The sequence below is a fragment of the Salvelinus sp. IW2-2015 genome, linkage group LG1 (genome assembly GCF_002910315.2).
Source record: "Salvelinus sp. IW2-2015 linkage group LG1, ASM291031v2, whole genome shotgun sequence".
Classification (NCBI taxonomy): Eukaryota; Metazoa; Chordata; class Actinopteri; order Salmoniformes; family Salmonidae; genus Salvelinus; species Salvelinus sp. IW2-2015.
The window spans coordinates 12,525,159-12,543,981 of NC_036838.1; the positions used below are offsets into that span (position 1 = coordinate 12,525,159).

Consider the following 18,823-nt stretch of genomic DNA (forward strand, 5'->3'; position numbering starts at 1 on the left):
ATATTAACGTCTATTAGCAACTTAAGTTCCATAGTGTGTCTCTTAGGATATATTTTTGTAGAGTATAAGTTTTTGTTTCATGCATATCCTCGTTGTTAATTAGTTTTATAGAACATCTCATTTAAGAAGCATCTTTGAGATTATGATCACATATAACTCAGATGTAGCCATTACCTTAGCCTCGACAGCGTTTAACTTGTGGGTCTGTTCTGCAGTCTGAGTCAACAGGTTAGTTCCGATTTCCAGCATGGTAGCAGTCTGGTTGTGTACTGCATGGTCTTGAATATGCCCCATCTCCATCTTGATGTTTTCCTGGATATACTTTTCTAGCTGCAGACACACAAAAACAAATGTTTAACTTCTAGAGCCCCAGGTTTTTGTATTCTACAGTAGATTAATTTCAGTTTACCTTCCCACCTTGTGCAGTAATTGTTCCATATTTTGGAGGGTAAGTATGGAAACAAATTATGCATAAATTAGGAAAAGGTTGTTGTGAAAAATGTATATTATAAAATAATTTTTATCTCTCACATACAGTGACAGATGATCTGAAATCTCAACATTTCAAGTCATTGAGTTCAGTCAGAGTGGCACAAATTTCTACATTGCTTTAAATAACCACAATGCCTGAGCACCCCAGGGTGAGGACAGGCTGTTTGTTATAAGAGACATACTGCATCCCTCTTTGTAGTCATCCTATGACCTGGGCTCTTTGGGAACATGCACTGGTGCCAGCAAAGGTGCGGAGAAGTGGCCTCTAACTCAAACTCAGCACAAATAAATACTCGGTCCCCACGATATCAGAAAACACTGAGAAACAGAGGGAGCAGATACATTTATCTTAACTGTAACAAACACAGGAATCCCTGGGGTATATTTCTAATGTGGTCAGTAGAACATTAGAGTGATAGCGTTTTAAAGGTTCAAGTTATTCACAGGCATCAGTGTGCCCTTGGTTTGTTGACAAGACAAAAACGACCAGAGGAAGTAGATGGAATATGGCCAATTTTCCTCGTCAAGGTTCCCTTGACACTCTAATTACTTTTGCAATGGCTAATAACTCCACCTGATTCAGCCATGGCAGGGACCGGAGGTTTAGTGGGGGGAAATTAATTGACATAAACAAGAAACAAAAAGGTCACGTTTTTTTGTTGGTTCCCCAAAGACACAGTGTGCTTTTACTGGTTAATTGACCCTTGCTTCCTGCCTTTGGATTACAATTACACAAGACCTGCCCATAATATGAGTTTGGGAACACAGCTACACTTTCTAAGGGTCTGTTAAACTGCTGTTAATTTAAACCAGATGTCTCGTTCTTTCTGATCCTAGTACCTCGGAGTGACTGTGTGACCAAACAGCCCTAATAAAAAAGGGAACTGGCACTGATAAAGAACTAGGTACCAACTGCATAGAAGTGTGTCTGGAACTATTGCAGGGGAGTCATTTAAGCTAAACCTAGGGTATGGCAGTGTGACAGGGAATTTCCCTCCAAGGAATTGTTATAAAATTGAAGCTCATTTACTGCATTTCTACACAATTTAAAAACTTTGAGAACAGCAAAAACAAGCAAAATTGACTCCAGCCATTATCACCTTGTTGATGTAGCTTCATTCACCTCAGTCAATAGGGGACTTAACATTCTACAAACCCATGTCATACAGGAATTATCTGCTACGCACTAGCTCAGCATCTGCTCTGTTTTGAGAGAAGCTGCAGCTGAAGTTTCCTGCAGCTGAGTCGATGGGCTCTCCATAAAGCCAGCCAGCCAGCCATACAAACAGCCTTCCCTCCCGCTCCCAGGTGTTTGCATGGTCCTAAAGTCAGTCTTTCTAATACCGCTAAATTATATTTGTCTATTTATCAAGATTGTAATGATTTTAGTAGCCTATTTTAAACTGTTGGTGTTGCTGCCCTGGGTGACTGTTGGGTGACTGCCCTGCCACACCCAATTGATGACCCATATTTTATTAGCACTTACTTGTAACCTTCAAGCTGCTGTAAAGGCTGGTATCACATACAATAAATCTCCATCCCAGCATTAGTGAGACATTACAGGTCAATCATACACAGTCATACCAAATGGTCTCATTGCATGACAAGTGAACACATCAAGATGTTCACTCAAAGAATGCACACATTAGTTGAAAATCACTGCCACACTGCCAAAAACCTGCATATTCAAAACGTCCAATTTAGCAAGTAAGTGAGTGGTTAGCGAATGGTTAGGGGTGGGTTAGGGATTAGTTAGTGATTTAGGGTAAAGCATGGAAACTAGTTAAGGTTAGGATTAGAGATAGGCCTAGATTAGATTTTTTTTAACCGTTAGGGTACATCAAAAAATGTAAACAGGCATGGATTCATACACCATCACGCATACCTGGGTTCAAATGAAGAGTGTTTGCTCGAGCGTGTCTGGGGTGCCAGATGGGTGAGTTTGTACTTTTTTTGACTATTCGATTGGTTCCATTGTACAAGGCAAACTCAATCAAGCACAGGTAAAGTATTTTAAAGATTTCTAATACTATTTGAAGCCAGGTTTGTCGTGAACTGTGAAACACCGTTGTAAATAATCTCAGAATTCATTTGCTATAATTCATCGTATGATTATTACATTTGAAAAGACAATTCCTGAAATTGGGGATACAGGGTAACCGAAACAAAAGTTCTCCAATTTAAGACATTTTGCAATTGAGTCCAAAGCTTAAACACATACAGTGTCCTTGGCCAGTCGCACACGTTTCTCTGTAATCCCCCCAAATCCTTAATATCTTTGGGGTTTGCCTCTGTCTAGGTTGCTGCCTGAAGTCAACCACTCCACTCGGCTGAACAAAACAATAACTTCCTGCTCCTGGGCTCTTGACTGCTTTCCAGTAGAACTATTAGTAGTAAAACCATTTTAATCCTCCATCACTTCACTCTCATATGACAAGCCCAAACAAGGACTGAAGCAATGGCCTGAGGTTCTGTTGCTAAATTCATTTCCAGTGGCATGGAGGAAGGCCTCCGTTAAACTAGAAAAGTTAGATAGATTTGAATAATTAATTTCCTAATAAAGATAAGAAAGTGTGGTAAGAAGGAGTTTCCTTAAACCTCAGATTAATTGGGATAAGAGCGAATATTCCAATAACTTGAGTAAAAACTAATGTTGCATTATGTGTTCGTTCACTGGTATTCATGAAGACATGGTGGAATCGAGGGAAGTATTTTAGACACTTAGTCGTTAGAGTCATTCAAATTTCAGGTAGGCTGATTTGATTTTGTAGACTATGACTGTATCAATTTAAAATCTATTAAAGCCTCCAGCTTTGACATTAAACCCCTTGTCTGCATCATCTAATTGCAATACCACACATAACTTCAGCTACAATGACATATTTTGTTAAGCCCAGACAGCAACCGTCTGCGGGGCATATCTGGTTGTTTTGTGACACAAATGGGTCAGTGCACATCATATGGCTCAGATATTGTCTGAATGTGGGATATTCACACTTTCCTATGGGCCAGATCTGGCTTGAGGTAAGTGGCCCGAACAGCTTCCTGTAGTTGCTGGCCCACTTTTGGAATGAATGTGAGCTGCATTTATCTTGCTGGGAAAGTTCTGGCCTTTTCATGGCCAAGATCTTGGTTATAACTGTGAGCATAAGCCATTGCATTAGTTTGTGGAGCTAACGCAACTATTCTGGTCTCAGGCAAGGTTACTCAACACGTTACAAGGACATCAATGGCAAAAGTGCATAAAGATGGCTGAATACAGATATGACGTCATTGTGTTAGCACTATGTGTTAAGACGATTGTTATGAATGATACTGCAACACTCAAAGGTCTTATGGCTGGTTTCATAAAGGTGTTATTTTTTCCTCTCTTTTTATGTCTCATAGAGAGAAAATGGATAGGTTTAAAAGATCAGCTGGTTCTACATGATATGGGATAAAGATGTTACTATAGAATACAGACAGAGCCATCTTGGGTGCTGCACAAACATATTCCAATTGATAAACACAGCATGAAGCATTCTTATCGCTGAAAGTCCACAATGTGGATGTTTTGGTATCATCTGGGAGATGCATGGAAAACTCCCCTGAACATTGCTCAGTTTAACCTTTAACCTCAATACAAACCAAATGTGTTTATGTTGGACGGATCGGAAAACATTGTCCGCCTTCAAATGTCACTCTAAAAGAGTGTTCTGCAACAACATTATGTAAATGTTATTGTTATGTATAATGGTTTCTAAAATATTGTTTAATTTGTGTTCATAGGACAGCATAGTTTTTACAGAGAGTCATGTTGTTGAATGTTCAATTGTCCCTCTTTTTCATCACTCAGTTAGAGAAGCAGTTTCAGCATCTTTTGTATGCTGGTTTGAATCTAATTGTATGAAGTTGTGGGAGTTTTGTGGAGGCCTAATTTGGGCTAAACTTATTTTAATTTTATATGATTATCTAAACTCTAGTACATTATCCTCCACCACACACTGAAAATAAAACAATGACCAACCACTGAAATACAACCTTCAAAATTAGTTTAGCAACTCTTATTTTGGGTATTTCTTATTACCATGGATGTTTGAGTAAAGAAGGGCAAAAAATTTACTCCACACCAGGTGGCAGTTGGCAGGCACAAGATACAATGATGTACTGATGATTGAGAAGAGCTAGCGTGTTTACAAAGCTTTAGGGTCTTATGTATGGAAGTGGGCTATGCTAATATTGACCTAAACATACCTTCCATTTTACGTGGTGCCAAGCAACATCTAATCCCTGATGAAAAGTGACCACTGTGGATTCTTCATTACCCACAATCCTCTAGCTGAAAACTTCCCACAATAACAGGTAATCAAAAACATATTGTTATGTAGAATATTATCTGTTTAGTGTACACAGCATTCAAGTCCATTCCTATCACATTGTACTGTTCTGTTGCTGCAACCTAAAATATATAATGACTATGACTGTTCTGTGTAAGCCTCGCAACACTCTCTGAGTATGTGGGAGGGTCAGGGGGAGGTTGCTAATCCCCTACAAACAAGCTGCAACAAACATCTCACTCATCCAGGGCCAAATCAGGACCAGATGGACAAAGTCAACAATGGGTACTGCAAGCAAGCTAAAGGTCTTGTTTTATGCCCTTTCTCTAGCTCTGTCAACATGTACAGTGCATTCGGAAAGTATTCAGACCCCTTGACTTTTTCCACATTCTAAAATTGATTAAATCGTTTTTTCCCCTTCACCAATCTACACACAATGCCCCATAATGACAAAGCAGAAACAGATTTTTAGAAATATTTGCAAATGTATTAAAAATATCTGTAACGTTCGTCTTGCGGAGAGAGATTGGACCAAGGCGCAGCGGGTGATGAAGACATGAATGAATTTATTTAACAAGACGTAAACGAACACTAACACGAAAATATACTTGAAAAATTACAAAACAACAAAACGACYTAGACAYACCTGAACTTGAGCACTTACATAAACARGAAGAACGCACGAACAGGAACAGACTACACAAACGAAACAGTCCCGTGTGGTAACACATACAGACACGAGATACAATCACCCACAAACAAACAGTGTGAACAGCCTACCTAAATATGCTTCTCAATCAGAGGAAACGTAAAACACCTGTCCCTGATTGAGAACCATATCAGGCTAGTTAACATGAACCCAACATAGAAACACATAACATAGAATGCCCACCCAACTCACGTCCTGACCCACTAAAATGAACAATTAACACAATAACTAGGGTCAGAACGTGACAATATCACATTTACATAAGTATTCAGACCCTTTACTCAGTACTTTGTTGAAGCACCTTTGGCAGCGATTACAGCCTCGAGTCGTCTTGGGTATGAAGCTACAAGCTTGGTACACCTATATGTGGGGAGTTTCTCCCATTCTTCTCTGCAGATCCTCTCAAGCTCTGTCAGGTTGGATGGGGAGCGTCGATGCACCGATATTTTCAGGTCTCTCCAGAGATGTTCAATTGGGTTAAAGTCCGGGCTCTGGCTGGGCCAGACAAGGACATTCATAGATTTGTCCCAAAGCCACTCCTGCATTGTCTTGGCTGTGTGCTTAGGGTCGGTGTCCTGTTGGAAGGTGAACATTCGCCCCAGTCGGAGGTCCTGAGCACTCTGGAGCAGGTTTTCATCAAGGATCTCTCTGCACTTTAACCCGTTCATCTTTCCCTCGACCCTGATTAGTTGCCCAGTCCCTGCCGCTGAAAATCATGCTCAAAGCATGATGCTGCCACCACCATGCTTCACCGTAGGGATGGTGCCAGGTTTCCTCCATGCTTGGCATTCAGGACAAAGTGTTCAATCTTGGTTTCATAAGACAATAGAATCTTGTTTCTCATGGTCTGAGTCCTTTAGGTACCTTTTGGCAAAGTCTCAGTGGGCTGTCATGTGCCTTTTACTGAGGAGTGGCTTCCGTCTGGCCACTCTACCATAAAGACCTGATTGCTGGAGTACTGCAGAGATGGTTGTTTTTCTGGAAGGTTCTCCCATGTCAGCAGAGGAACTCTGGAGCTCTGTCAGAGTGACCATTGGGTTCTTGGTCACCTCCCCGACCAAGGCCCTTCTCCCCTGATTGCTCAGTTTGGCTGGGCAGGCAGCTCTAGGAAGAGTCTTGGTGGTTCCAAACTTCTTCCATTTAAGATTGATGGAGGCCACTGTGTTCTTAGGGACCTTCAATGATGCCGAAATGTTTTGGTTCCCTTCCCCAGATCTGTGCCTCGACACAATCCTGTCTCGGAGTTCTACGGACATTTCCTTCGACCTCATGGCTTGGTGTTTGCTCTGACATGCACTGTCAACTGTGGGACCTGTGTGTGCCTTTCCAAATCATGTCCAATCAATTGAATTTACCACAGGTGGACTCCAATATAGTTGTAGAAACATTTCAAGAGGGATCAATGGAAACTGAATGCACCTGAGCTCAATTTCGAGTCTCATAGCAAAGTGTCCGAATACTTAATAAGGTATTTCAGTTTTTATTTTTAATACATTTGCAAAAATGTCTAAAAACCCTGTTTTTCGCTTTGTTATTATGGGGTATTGTGTGTAGATTGATGAGGGGAAAAACGTAATTTCAGAATAAGGCTGTAATGTAACAAAATGTGGAAAAGTCAAGGGGTCTGAATTCTTTCCGAATGTACCGTATATAGTGCATTGCCTTGTGCCCTCTATGTCTCTTGCCTACAGTGCCTTGTTTCAAAGACCAGTGTAATAATACATCAATCTCAGACCCCCTTTGTCCTCCTCAGCTTCCATTCATGGCAAATGTTACCCGAAGAGGGAAGTAGGTGATGGTTGCGTGAGAAAGGCATTATTTGCTATGGTGCAGGGCCATAACCCGCATACTATACTATATGAATGCCTGGTTGGGGGCAGGGTTGGGTATGTTACTTTCTAAATGTAATCCATTACAGTTACTAGTTACTGTCCAAAATTGAAACCAGTAACGTAACTTTTGGATTACCCAAACTCAGTAACATAATCTGACTACTTTCAGTTACTTTTGGATTACTTTACTCAAGAGGCATTAGAAGAAGACAAAGAGGATCCATCAAACGTATTTGGTGTGTTATCATAGTAGTCTCTGACTTGTTGTCAGACTTGCTCAGGTGGAACAAACTTAAACTTCCACCTTTTTATAATAATTAATTGAATGTCATTGAGAAAACAGACAGGTGTCAATGTATTTTTTTGCAAAAACATCCTTGCCAAATTTAAAAGTAATCAAAGAAGTAATCATCTAGTTTTTCGAAAGTATCTGTAATCTGATTACAAATACTTTTGCTGGTAACGTAACTGATTACAGTAAAAACATTTTTAACTCAGATTACATGTAACTGATTACAGTTACGTAATCAGATTACATGTAATCAGTTAGACTCAAACCCTGGTTGGGAGGATATGGTTTTAAGATGACCATAGGGGATGATACTGTGTATATGCATATGGAGTTCAAACCCAAAACACATATAAGGTCCTGCTTATCAATCTTGTTAATCAAAGACCTATTATTTCAAGCCATTTGATTTGGCACACAGATTACCTCATTTTTGAAACACGGGATTTGACGTTACATGTAGCCCTACTTATTTTATTAACTATGTTAATAAATAGCCCCCACATGACTATTAATACTAGCTATTAACAAACTCCGTTGTCAATGTGTTTTCACAGATGGCATTTGACGGACATCTAAGATTAACAACATTTTGTAACTCAGGTACTGTTGAGTCTGTCCATCTACAGATGTAGGATCTGTCACGACTTCCGCCGAAGTTGGCTCCCCTGCCTGTTCGGGCGGTGCTCGGCGGTCGTCGTCACCGTCCTACTAGCCGCCACCGATCCCTTTTTCGTTTGTCTGTTTGTTTTGTCTTATTAGTTTCACCTGTGTTTCTGTTGTTTGGTTTAATGAGCTTCCCTATTTTTAGTAGGTGGACCCGCCCTTGTTTTGTGCGGGATTGTCTTTATGTTACGTGTGTGCGGTTTAGGTAGAGGTGGATTTATTTTCTTATACTTGGCACCCTGTGTTTTTTGGGTTGTCACGTTGTTGTCCGCGCCCTGTATTGTTGGGCTTATCATTTTGTGTGCCGAAGTAAAGAGCACTTTTCCCCAGTGGAACTCTCTGCGTCTGATTCCTTCACCCACCTAGTCCCGCGTGACAGGATCTTAATTTTATCACTATTTTGTTACTGAGAATTTCCCTGCAAGGCAGGAATTGCGAAGTACTAGTGCATTTGAGTTTTAAAAAGGCTTCTAAAGTTTGTAATTTTCACTTTGAAATGTCAGACTTGACAAACGAAAAATGTATCAAGCCATACAGACATTTCCATTAATTATAATCCACATAATAATTCACATTTCCTGCTGTAGCAAACTGGCTCAAATTAAGATCCAACATCTCTACGCTGTTTTACCTTGCCTTGTGTCTTGAACTCATGTAACATGCTCAATTAGCCTGGATAGCATCTCAGGTAAGTACACTTTCCCCGAGAGTGGCACTACATTACACACTGAACTAGAAATCATGTTGACAACAAGGAACGGGACAAAGTCAACCTAGATCTGTCTATCTAATTAAAATCAGGGTAACACTTTATTTGGATCGTCCATCTGTAGACTATCTGTCTATCTACAGACTATCAGTAACATTTCAATTAACATTTCTATTAACCCTAACCCTTAACCTTAACCCTTATCCTAACCCTAAACTTAACCATTACCCTTAGTCTAAACCAAACCCTAACCATAACCTTAAATCAAATCAAATCAAATCAAATTTTTATTAGTCACATACACATGGTTAGCAGATGTTAATGCGAGTGTAGCGAAATGCTTGTGCTTCTAGTTCCGACAATGCAGTAATAACCAACAGTAATCTAACCTAACAATTCCACGCTACTACCTTACACACACACACAAGTGTGAAGGGATAAAGAATATGTACATAAAGATATATGGATGAGTGGTGGTACAGAACGGCATGGCAGATGCAGTAGATGGTCAATAGAGGTAGCGTAATAATGAAAGTATGTTGGTATTAAACATAAAGTGGCATAGTTTAAAGTGGCTAGTGGTACATGTATTGATAAAGATGGCAAGATGCAGTAGATGATATAGAGTACAGTATATCAATATGAGATGGGTAATGTAGGGATGTAACAGATTAGTGGCATTGCTTAAAGTGGCTAGTGGTACATTTTAATAATTTCCATCAATTCCCATTTTATAAGTGGGGAGTTGAGTCAGTATGTTGGCAGGCCGCTAAATGTTAGTGTGGCTGTAAACAGTCTGATGGCCTTGAGATAGAAGCTGTTTTTAGTCTCCGTCCCTGCTTGATGCACTGTATGACCTGTTCGCTCGGATGATAGCGGGTGAACAGGCAGTGGCTGGTGGTTGTTGTCCTTGATGATCTTTAGGCCTTCCTGTGATCGGGTGTGTAGTGTCTGGAGGGCAGGTAGTTTGCCCCTGGTGATGCGTCTGCAGACCTCACTACCTCTGGAGAGCCTTACGGTTGTGGGCGGAGCAGTTGCCGTACCAGCGGTGATACAGCCCGACAGGATGTCTCGATTGTGCATCTGTAGAAGTTTGTGAGTGCTTTTGGTGACAAGCCGATTTCTTCAGCCTCCTGAGGTTGAAGAGCGCTGCTGCGCCTTCTTCACAACGCTGTCTGTGTGGGTGGACCAATTCAGTTTGTCCGTGATGTGTACACGAGGAACTTAAAACTTTCCACTTTCCACACTGACCTCGATGTGGATAGGGGGGTGCTCTCTGCTGTTCCTGAAGTCACAATCATCTCCTTGTTTGTTGACGTTGAGTATGAGGTTATTTCCTGACACACACTCCGAGGGCCTCACCTCCTCCTGTAGGCCGTCTCGTCGTTGTGTGATCAAGCCTACACTGTAGTGTCATCCCGAAACTTGATGATCGAGTTGGAGGCGTGCATGGCCACGCAGTCGTGGGTGAACAGGGAGTACAGGAGAGGGCTAGAACGACACCTTGTGGGCCCAGTGTTGAGGATCAGCGGGGTGGAGATGTTGTTACTACCCTACCACCTGGGGGCGCCCGCAGGAAGTCAGGACAGTTGCACAGGGCGGGTCGAGACCCAGGGTCTCGAGCTTGATGACGATTTGGAGGGTACATGGTGTTAAATGCTGAGCTGTAATCATGAAAGCATTCTCACATGGGTATTCCTCTGTCCAGATGGTAGGGCAGTGTGCGTGTGGTTGTGATTGCGTCGTCTGTGGACCTATGGGTCGGTAAGCAAATGGAGTGGGTCTAGGGTGTCCGTAGGGTGAGGTGATATGGTCCTTGACTAGTCTCTCAAGCACTCATGATGACGGAAGTGATGCTACGGGCGATAGTCGTTTAGCTCAGTTACTAGCTTTCTTGGGAAGGAACAATGGTGCCTCTTGAAGCATGTGGGAACAGCAGACTGGGATAAGGATTGATTGAATATGTCCGTAAACACACCCAGCTGGTCTGCGCATGCTCTGAGGACGCGCTGGGAAGCGTGGGCCTGAGCTTGCGAGGGTTAACACGTTTAAATGTTTTACTCACCTCGGCTGCAGTGAAGGAACCGCAGGTTTGGTAGGGGCCGTGTCAGTGGACTGTGTTGTCCAAAGCGGGCAAAAAGTTGTTTACTGTCTGGGAGCAAGACATCCTGGTCTCGACGGGGCTGGTTTTCTTTTTGTAATCCGTGATTGACTGTAGACCTGCCACATACTCTTGTGTTGAGCTGTTGAATTTCGACTCGATTTTGTCTCTGTACTGAGACTTAGCCTGTTTGATTGCCTTGCGGAGAGATAGCTACACTGTTTGTATTCGGTCAGCTTCCGGTCACTGTCTGGTTAAAAGCAGTGGTTCGCGCTTTCAGTTTCACGCGAATGCTGCCGTCAATCCACGGTTTCTGGTTTGGGAATGTTTTTATCGTTGCTGTGGTACGACATCGTCATCACTTCCAATGAACTCGCTCACCGAATCAGCATATTCGTCATATGTTGTTGGAGCGATGCGGAACATATTCCAATCCGCGATCGAAGAGTCTTGAAGCGTGATTCAGATTGGTGACAGCGTTGAACAGACCTGAGCGCGGAGCTTGTTGTTTGAGTTTCTGTTTGTAGGCAGGAATCAACAAAATGGATGTGGTGTCCTTTTCCGAAAGGGGGCGGGGAGCCTTGTAAGCGTCGCGGAAATTAGTGTAGCAATGGCCAGTGTTTTCCAGCCTGGTAGCACAATCGATAGCGATAGAATTTAGGAGTTTTGTTTTTAGAATGCGCTTGTTAAAATCCCCAGCTACGATGAATGCAGCCTCAGGGTGTGTGGTTTCCAGTTTACAAAGAGTCAGATAAAGTTCGTTCAGGGCCATCGATGTGTCTGCTTGGGGGGGAATGTATACGGCTGTGATTATGATTGACGAGAATTCCCTTGGTAGATAATGCGGTCGACATTTGATTGTGAGGAGTTCTAGATCAGGTGAACAGAACGACTTGAGTTCTTGTGTGTTATTATGATGGTCGCTTATCAACAGATAGTTTGTTGATAGTATGACCGTATGTAGAGCATCTACAGATGGGCTATCCGGACTACACAAATAAAGTGTGGCCAACATCAGCCATGGGGTTTCATTGTCCAACTCTCTGTTGTCCTGCTGAGGAGACCTTGCCGTTGATGGTAGCGCTTGAACAAGGCTTGTTGGTTCTCTGTGATAAAAAGGGAATGTTTTAGGCACTTGGCCTGGCTCCAGGGTATGGAGAGGGAGGTCTCTAGGGACCCATGCATGGGGTCTCTAGAGACCCTGCATGGTTGTGAGCAGACTGGCGCTCTGCCACATGAACTGTGAATCTCCCCCCGTTCCCAACCCCTCAACCCCCCCAACTCCGATATCGCCACTGTAACACTCCCCATCTGATCATACTATTTCCATGGCTACGGAAAGCTCCTTGCCTGCCAATAAGCCTCATAGAAATAAGTTATTTTCATCAAAAAGAGGCTGACTTTTTAGCTCTGCCGCTGATAACACACGTCCATGTTGGAGACAAATACTTGGCCTTTTGGACATAGATAAATCTCACATCTTACAGCATGTGCATGTTCGACAGCACTTTCATCATATAATATGACAGTATATCTTTAAAGGGAGCCTAACATTGAAGCCACATGCACATCATACTCTGGAATGTGTCCACAATTCATTCATTGTGTAATTCAACATTATCGGAAGGACTGGAGTCCAGTTCTTGGTCTGAGAATCTTCCTTACAGAATGGAATATGTTAATGAGCCATAATGTTGCCATTTAGAGCTCTTCCAATGGCTTGCCATGCAGCATTTAAAAAGCTTGTTCAGTTAAAATTGCCATGACTAATGGCTTTATCATTCTGGGACCCTCTCAGAGTTGAAGGCGCTTCAAAGAGTTGTGAAAGGATATAGGTGAAGCGTAAAATGATTCCCAAAATTCAAAGAAACAGTCAGAGACATAATATACTGTATCCTATTTTCCAAAGGTAAAAAAAAATCCAGCGAATGTAAAAGATGGTCTGAAAATATGACCCACCATCAGAGGATGTAGTCATAAAATCATCCATCACGTTCATTGATAAATATGCAGTAAAATAAGAGGATTTATAGAAAGTTTTAAAGTAAATATTGCATTTTTGAAATATTTTATTGTAATTTTGTTCAAGTTGATCTACTCTGAATTGTAGAGAATCATCCATATTATACAAATGCTGACTGGTATATCTGTTATAACAATTGCATTGATTAGATGGGATAGACTTAAAGGCTATATTGAATGTTTTCCACGTCATGCATATGGTTGCAATATGTATGTTCATATTGGCACATTGTGTATTGATGCATGAACATTTTACTGTCTGACATAGATTCTTGAGCAATTCTTGAACATTTCTGATAGAGAAGTGACAGATCAGTTACATCTTTTTAAACTGACTTATATGAACCCGTACAATGTCTTATTAGGCTTATCGGGTTAATAATATTTGAATAGACTGAAAATAGCTGTTATTTAGTCGGGATCATTATGAAATAGGAGTAAGACATTACAAGGGGTTTCTTACATGCTTACAGGAAGTTTTACATTTACTGTACCTGTCGGCTTTAAGGTAAAGTGTTACCAAAATATCTATTTAAAAAATATGTACGGACATAAAGGCATGACACATCCTCTTCTCCATTGTTCGTATCTGTTTAGGCGCACCTCTTCATTGCAAAGAGTGTCACTAACAAATCAACAATCATAGGAAAAACAGTTTGTGAAACTTTATGACAAGACACACTGAGGACACCATCACTACAATCTCGGTTTGTTTAGAGGAGAAACTAAGAGCAACGCAAACAGTACCCCAAAACGGTTTCATTTTTTCCCTTCACTTTGAATAACTTATGAGGTGGAGGGTTAAGACCATATTTGACTGAACCAGATTCCAGCATTAATTATCATTATCAAAGTTACAAGTCAGCTTGAAGCAAACCATGTTTACTTAGCAATTGAAATCATGCTGCGGCCAATCGCAAGGTGAGAGCTGACCCTGTGCAAAAGGAAAGTGCAGTGCTATAGTGCAAGTGCAAAGATTCCTCTTCATAAGCTAACATAAACAAACACACAATGCTTAATAGACACTGCTAAGGCGAAGGCTAAGACTGAGTAAACTTACATTTACATTTAAACTTCAATGGAAGAGAGCTTAAAGAGTGAAAAGAGTGAGGGGTAGTTAGAGTTTATGAGAAACACCATCATCTTTGAAAAGATGAGTACAGATCCAGAAATGGTCTGAACTACAACATAGTTTTTGTGGTAAATAAATCAGAGGATACCATGCTATGGTAGCCTGGCAGAGTGACAACTGTAAAGACCGACGCTGGAGTAGAGAAGCAGGTACGGGGAGTCAAAAATTTAATCGGAACAGACATGAAACAAGACAGGAACAGCGTCAGCACACGGGTATACAAGGACAAATGACAATCAATGCTGAATCGGGGAACAGAGCGGGGAACAGACAGATAAAGGGGAGGTAATGACAGAGGTGATTGAGTCCAGGTGAGTCCAATAATTGCTTATGCGCATGACAGGGAAGGCAGGTGTGCGTAATGATGGTGGCAGGAGTACGTAATGCTGCGCCCTCGAGCGCCAGGGGGAAGAGCGGGAGCAGGCGTGACAGAAAACAACTGTTTGCAAAGTATTGGATTATGTTAAAACCTGTGATATTTTAATTTTTGGTCTGATTAAACTCATAATGTTACATAATGTCAGATCCTTGTGAAGATGTCAACTGCTCATATATTTCTTTGAATCATGGTGATAAAGACATCTTATAAGCAATACATGAAGTTTATTTCTAAAACGTTACATCCACACATTTTTCACATTTGTGTTTTTTAACCAGAAATGATTGCTTATGGGTACCTTCATGTGTGTGTAAAATATTACCGTTCTCCAACTTTTATTCATATATTTTAGGAGCGTATAATATACAGTCCAGTCCAAAGTTTGGACACACCTACTCATTCAAGGATTTTTCTTTATTTTTACTATTTTCTTGTAACACCTGTCGTCGGAAGGAGTGGACCAAAGCGCAGCGTGAAAAGTGTTCATGATTTTTTTTATTTTTTTTATTTATCAAAACACTCGAACAAAATAACAAAGTGAAAAAACAAAACATTTTTGTCAGGTGCAGACACTAAACAGAAAATAACTACCCACAAAACCCAACGGAAAATAACAACTTATATATGATCCCCAATCAGAGACAACAATAGACAGCTGCCTCTGATTGGGAACCACACAAACATAGAAATAAAGAAACTAGAATGCCCACCCTAGTCACACCCTGGCCTAACCAAAATAGAGAAACATAAAGGCTCTCTATGGCCAGGGCGGGACAGTACCCCCCCCCCCCCCCAAAGGTGCGGACTCCGGCCGCAAAACCTGACTCTAAAGGGGAGGGTCCGGGTGGCGCACCCCTTCACGGTGGCGGCTCCGGTACGGGACGTAGATTTCCCTCCGCTTTGGTGGCGGCCCTGGTGCATGGACCTTCACTGGAGGAACCGGGCCACAGATCATCACCGGAGGAACCATACCACCGATCATCACTGGAGGCTTTGTGCCATGGACTCATCACTGGAGGCTTCGTGCCATGGATCATCACTGGAGGCTTCGTGCCATGGATCATCACTGAGGCTTCGTGCCATGGATCATCACTGGAGGCTTCTTGCCATGGATCATCATGGAGGCTTTGTACGTGGAGCCGGAACAGGTCTCACCAGACTGAGGAGACGTACTGGAAGCCTGGTACGCGGAGCTGCACAAACGCATCCTGTCTGATATCCACTTTAGCTTGGTGAGAGTGGAGAGCTGGCACAGGACGCACTGGGCTATGACGGCGCACTGGAGGCATATGCGTAGAGCCAGCGCAGACCCTGGACCGTGGAGGCGCCACGGAGGTCTGGTGCGCAGAGCTGGCACAACTCGTCCTGGCTGGATACCCCTGTAGCCCGGCAAGTGCGGGGAGCTGGCCGCACTGGGCTGTGCTGGCTGTGCTGGCGAACCGGGACACCGTGCGTAGACCTGACTCTGCCAATCTCCCCGTGTGCCCCCAAAAAATGTTTAACGTCGCCGTTACGCTTTTGCTGCTTCTATTTCCTCCTTCGGACGGCGATACTCCCCGACCTGGTCCAGGGTCCTTTTCCGTCCAGGATCTCCTCCCATGTCCACTCGTCCTTTTTACCACGCTGCTTGGTCCTTTGGTGGTGGATAGTTCTGTAACGCCTGACAGCTGCCTCTGATTGGGAACCACACAAACATAGAAATAAAGAAACTAGAATGCCCACCCTAGTCACACCCTGGACTAACCAAAATAGAGAAATAAAGCCTCTCTATGGTCAGGGCGTGACATTTCTACATTGTAGAATATTAGTGAAGACATCAACACTATGAAATAACACATATGGAAGGATATAGTAACCAAAAAAGTGTTAACAAATCAAAAACATTTCATATTTGAGATTCTTCAAAGGCGCCACCCTTTTGCCTTGACAGCTTTGCACACTCTTGGCATTCTCTCAACCAGCTTCATGAGGTAGTCACCTGGAATGCATTTCAATTAATAGGTGTGCCTTGTTGAAAGTTAATTTGTGGAATTCATTTCCTTCTTAATGCGTTTGAGCCAATCAGTTGTGTAGTGACAAGGTAGGGTTAGTATACAGAAGATAGTCCTATTTAGTAAACTACCAAGTCCATATTATGTCAAGAAAAGCTCAAATAAGCAAAGGGAAATGACAGTCCATCATTACTTAAAGACATGAATGTCAGTCAATGTGGAAAATTTAAATAACTTTTAATGTTTCTTTAAGTGCAGTCACAAAAACCCTCAAGTGCTGTGATGAAACTGGCTCTCATGAGGACCACCACAGGAAAGGAATACCCAGAGTTACCTCTGCTGCAGAGGATAAATTCATTAGAGTTAACTGCACCTCAGATTGCGGCTCAAATAAATGCTTCACAGAGTTCAAGTAACAGACACATCTCAACATCAACTGTTCAGAGGAGACTGTGTGAATCAGGCCTTCATGGTCGAATTGCTGCAAAGAAACCACTACTAAAGGACACCAATAATAAGAAGAGACTTGCTTGGGCCATGAAACACAAGCAATGGACATTAGAACGGTGGAAATCTGTCCTTTGGTCTGATGAGTCAAAATCTGCGATTTTTGGTTTCAACTGCCGTGTCTTTGTGAGACGCAGAGTAGGTGAACGGATGATCTTTGCATGTGTGGTTCCCACCGTGATGCATTGAGGAGGAGGTGTGATGGTGTGGGGGTGCTTTGCTGGTGACACTGTCAGTGATTTATTTAGAATTCAAGAAAGACTTAACCAGCATGGTCCTACAGCATTCTGCAATGATACGCCATCCCATCTGGTTTACGCATAGTGGAACTATCATTTGTTTTTCAACAGGACAATATACCAAAACACACCTCCAGGCTGTCTAAGGGCTATTTGACCAAGAAGGAGAGTGATGGAGTGGTGCATCAGATGACCTGGCCTCCACAATCACCTGACCTCAACCCCCTGGAAGCCTGTGTTTCAGACATAAGGAAGGGATGGTTGCAAATGTTTTACTTTAAAACTCAGAAAAAACAGAGATGCTAGTTCTAGGTCCCAATAAACAAAGAGAGCTGCTGTTGGATCTGACAATTAATCTTGATTGTTGTAGAGTCGTCTCAAATATAACTGTGAAGGACCTCGGCGTTACTCTGGACCCTGATCTCTCTTTTGACAAACATATTGTGGCATACTTTTACACAGATCAGACACGGACAGAGTAGGATTAGCTCAGTTTCAAAGGTGTTTATTAAAATAATAGTTCAAAAGAAAACAGGTTTCCCCAAGAGACCCTCTATGGGATACCGTCTTATGGGCTCCGGGTCTTGCTGTATCCTGTGGAGATCAAAAAATGAACTCCCTCCTGTTACCTCTGGTACCATCCCCAACTATACGGGAGTCCTTTCCTCCCCCAGTCTCTCCCCCGTGTGTTTCCCTTCTGGCAGCTTCATGGGAGTTGTACAGCTGGTGAACAATCAGCCCTTGATTACTCACAAATCCCCAATAAGCCCCAATTAGTCCTGGCCGGAGAGCCCGTCGAGACCTGGCACGTCCAGCAGATGGAACCATCGCCTCGTGATGTATACTCCGTCTGTTACCAGGCCTCGACGAGTCTCCCCCTGGTGGCTGACCTGCTGTACGCCACAATATCAAGAATATTTCAAGGACAGCTTTTTTCCATCTCCATAACATTGCAAAAATCAGAAACATTTTGTCCAAAAATGATGCAGAAAACCGAATCTGTCATTTCTAGATTAGACTACCGCAATGCTCTACTCCCCGGCTACCCAGATAAAGCACTTAATAAACCTCAGTTAGTGCTAAACACGGCTATAACCCAAAAATGTGATCACATTACTCCAGTGCTAGCCTCTCTACATTGGCTTCCTGTTAAGGCAAAGGCTGATTTCAAGGTTTTACTGCTAACCTACAAAGCATTACATGGGCTTTCTCCAACCCCTCTCTCCGATTTGGTCCTGCCATACATACCTACACGTACGCTACAGTCACAAGATGCAGGCCTCCTTATTGTCCCTAGAATTTCTAATCAAACAGCTGGAGGCAGGGCTTTCTCCTATAGAGCTCAATTTCTATGGAATGGTCTGCCTATCCATGTGAGAGACGCAGACTCGGTCTCAACCTTCAAGTCTTTATTGAAGACCCATCTCTTCAGTAGGTCC

At 42.5% G+C, this 18,823-nt stretch overlaps 1 protein-coding gene across 1 annotated transcript in view; it reads right to left on the bottom strand.

Annotated features, from left to right (window-relative positions):
• angpt4 (angiopoietin 4) overlaps positions 1 to 18,823 on the bottom strand; it is a 49,048-nt gene that overhangs the window by 13,528 nt on the left and 16,697 nt on the right. The window contains exon 2 of the mRNA XM_023983679.2: positions 175 to 330. Within this exon, the coding sequence (XP_023839447.1) occupies positions 175 to 330 (156 nt within the window). The remainder of the gene's footprint in view (positions 1 to 174; positions 331 to 18,823) is intronic.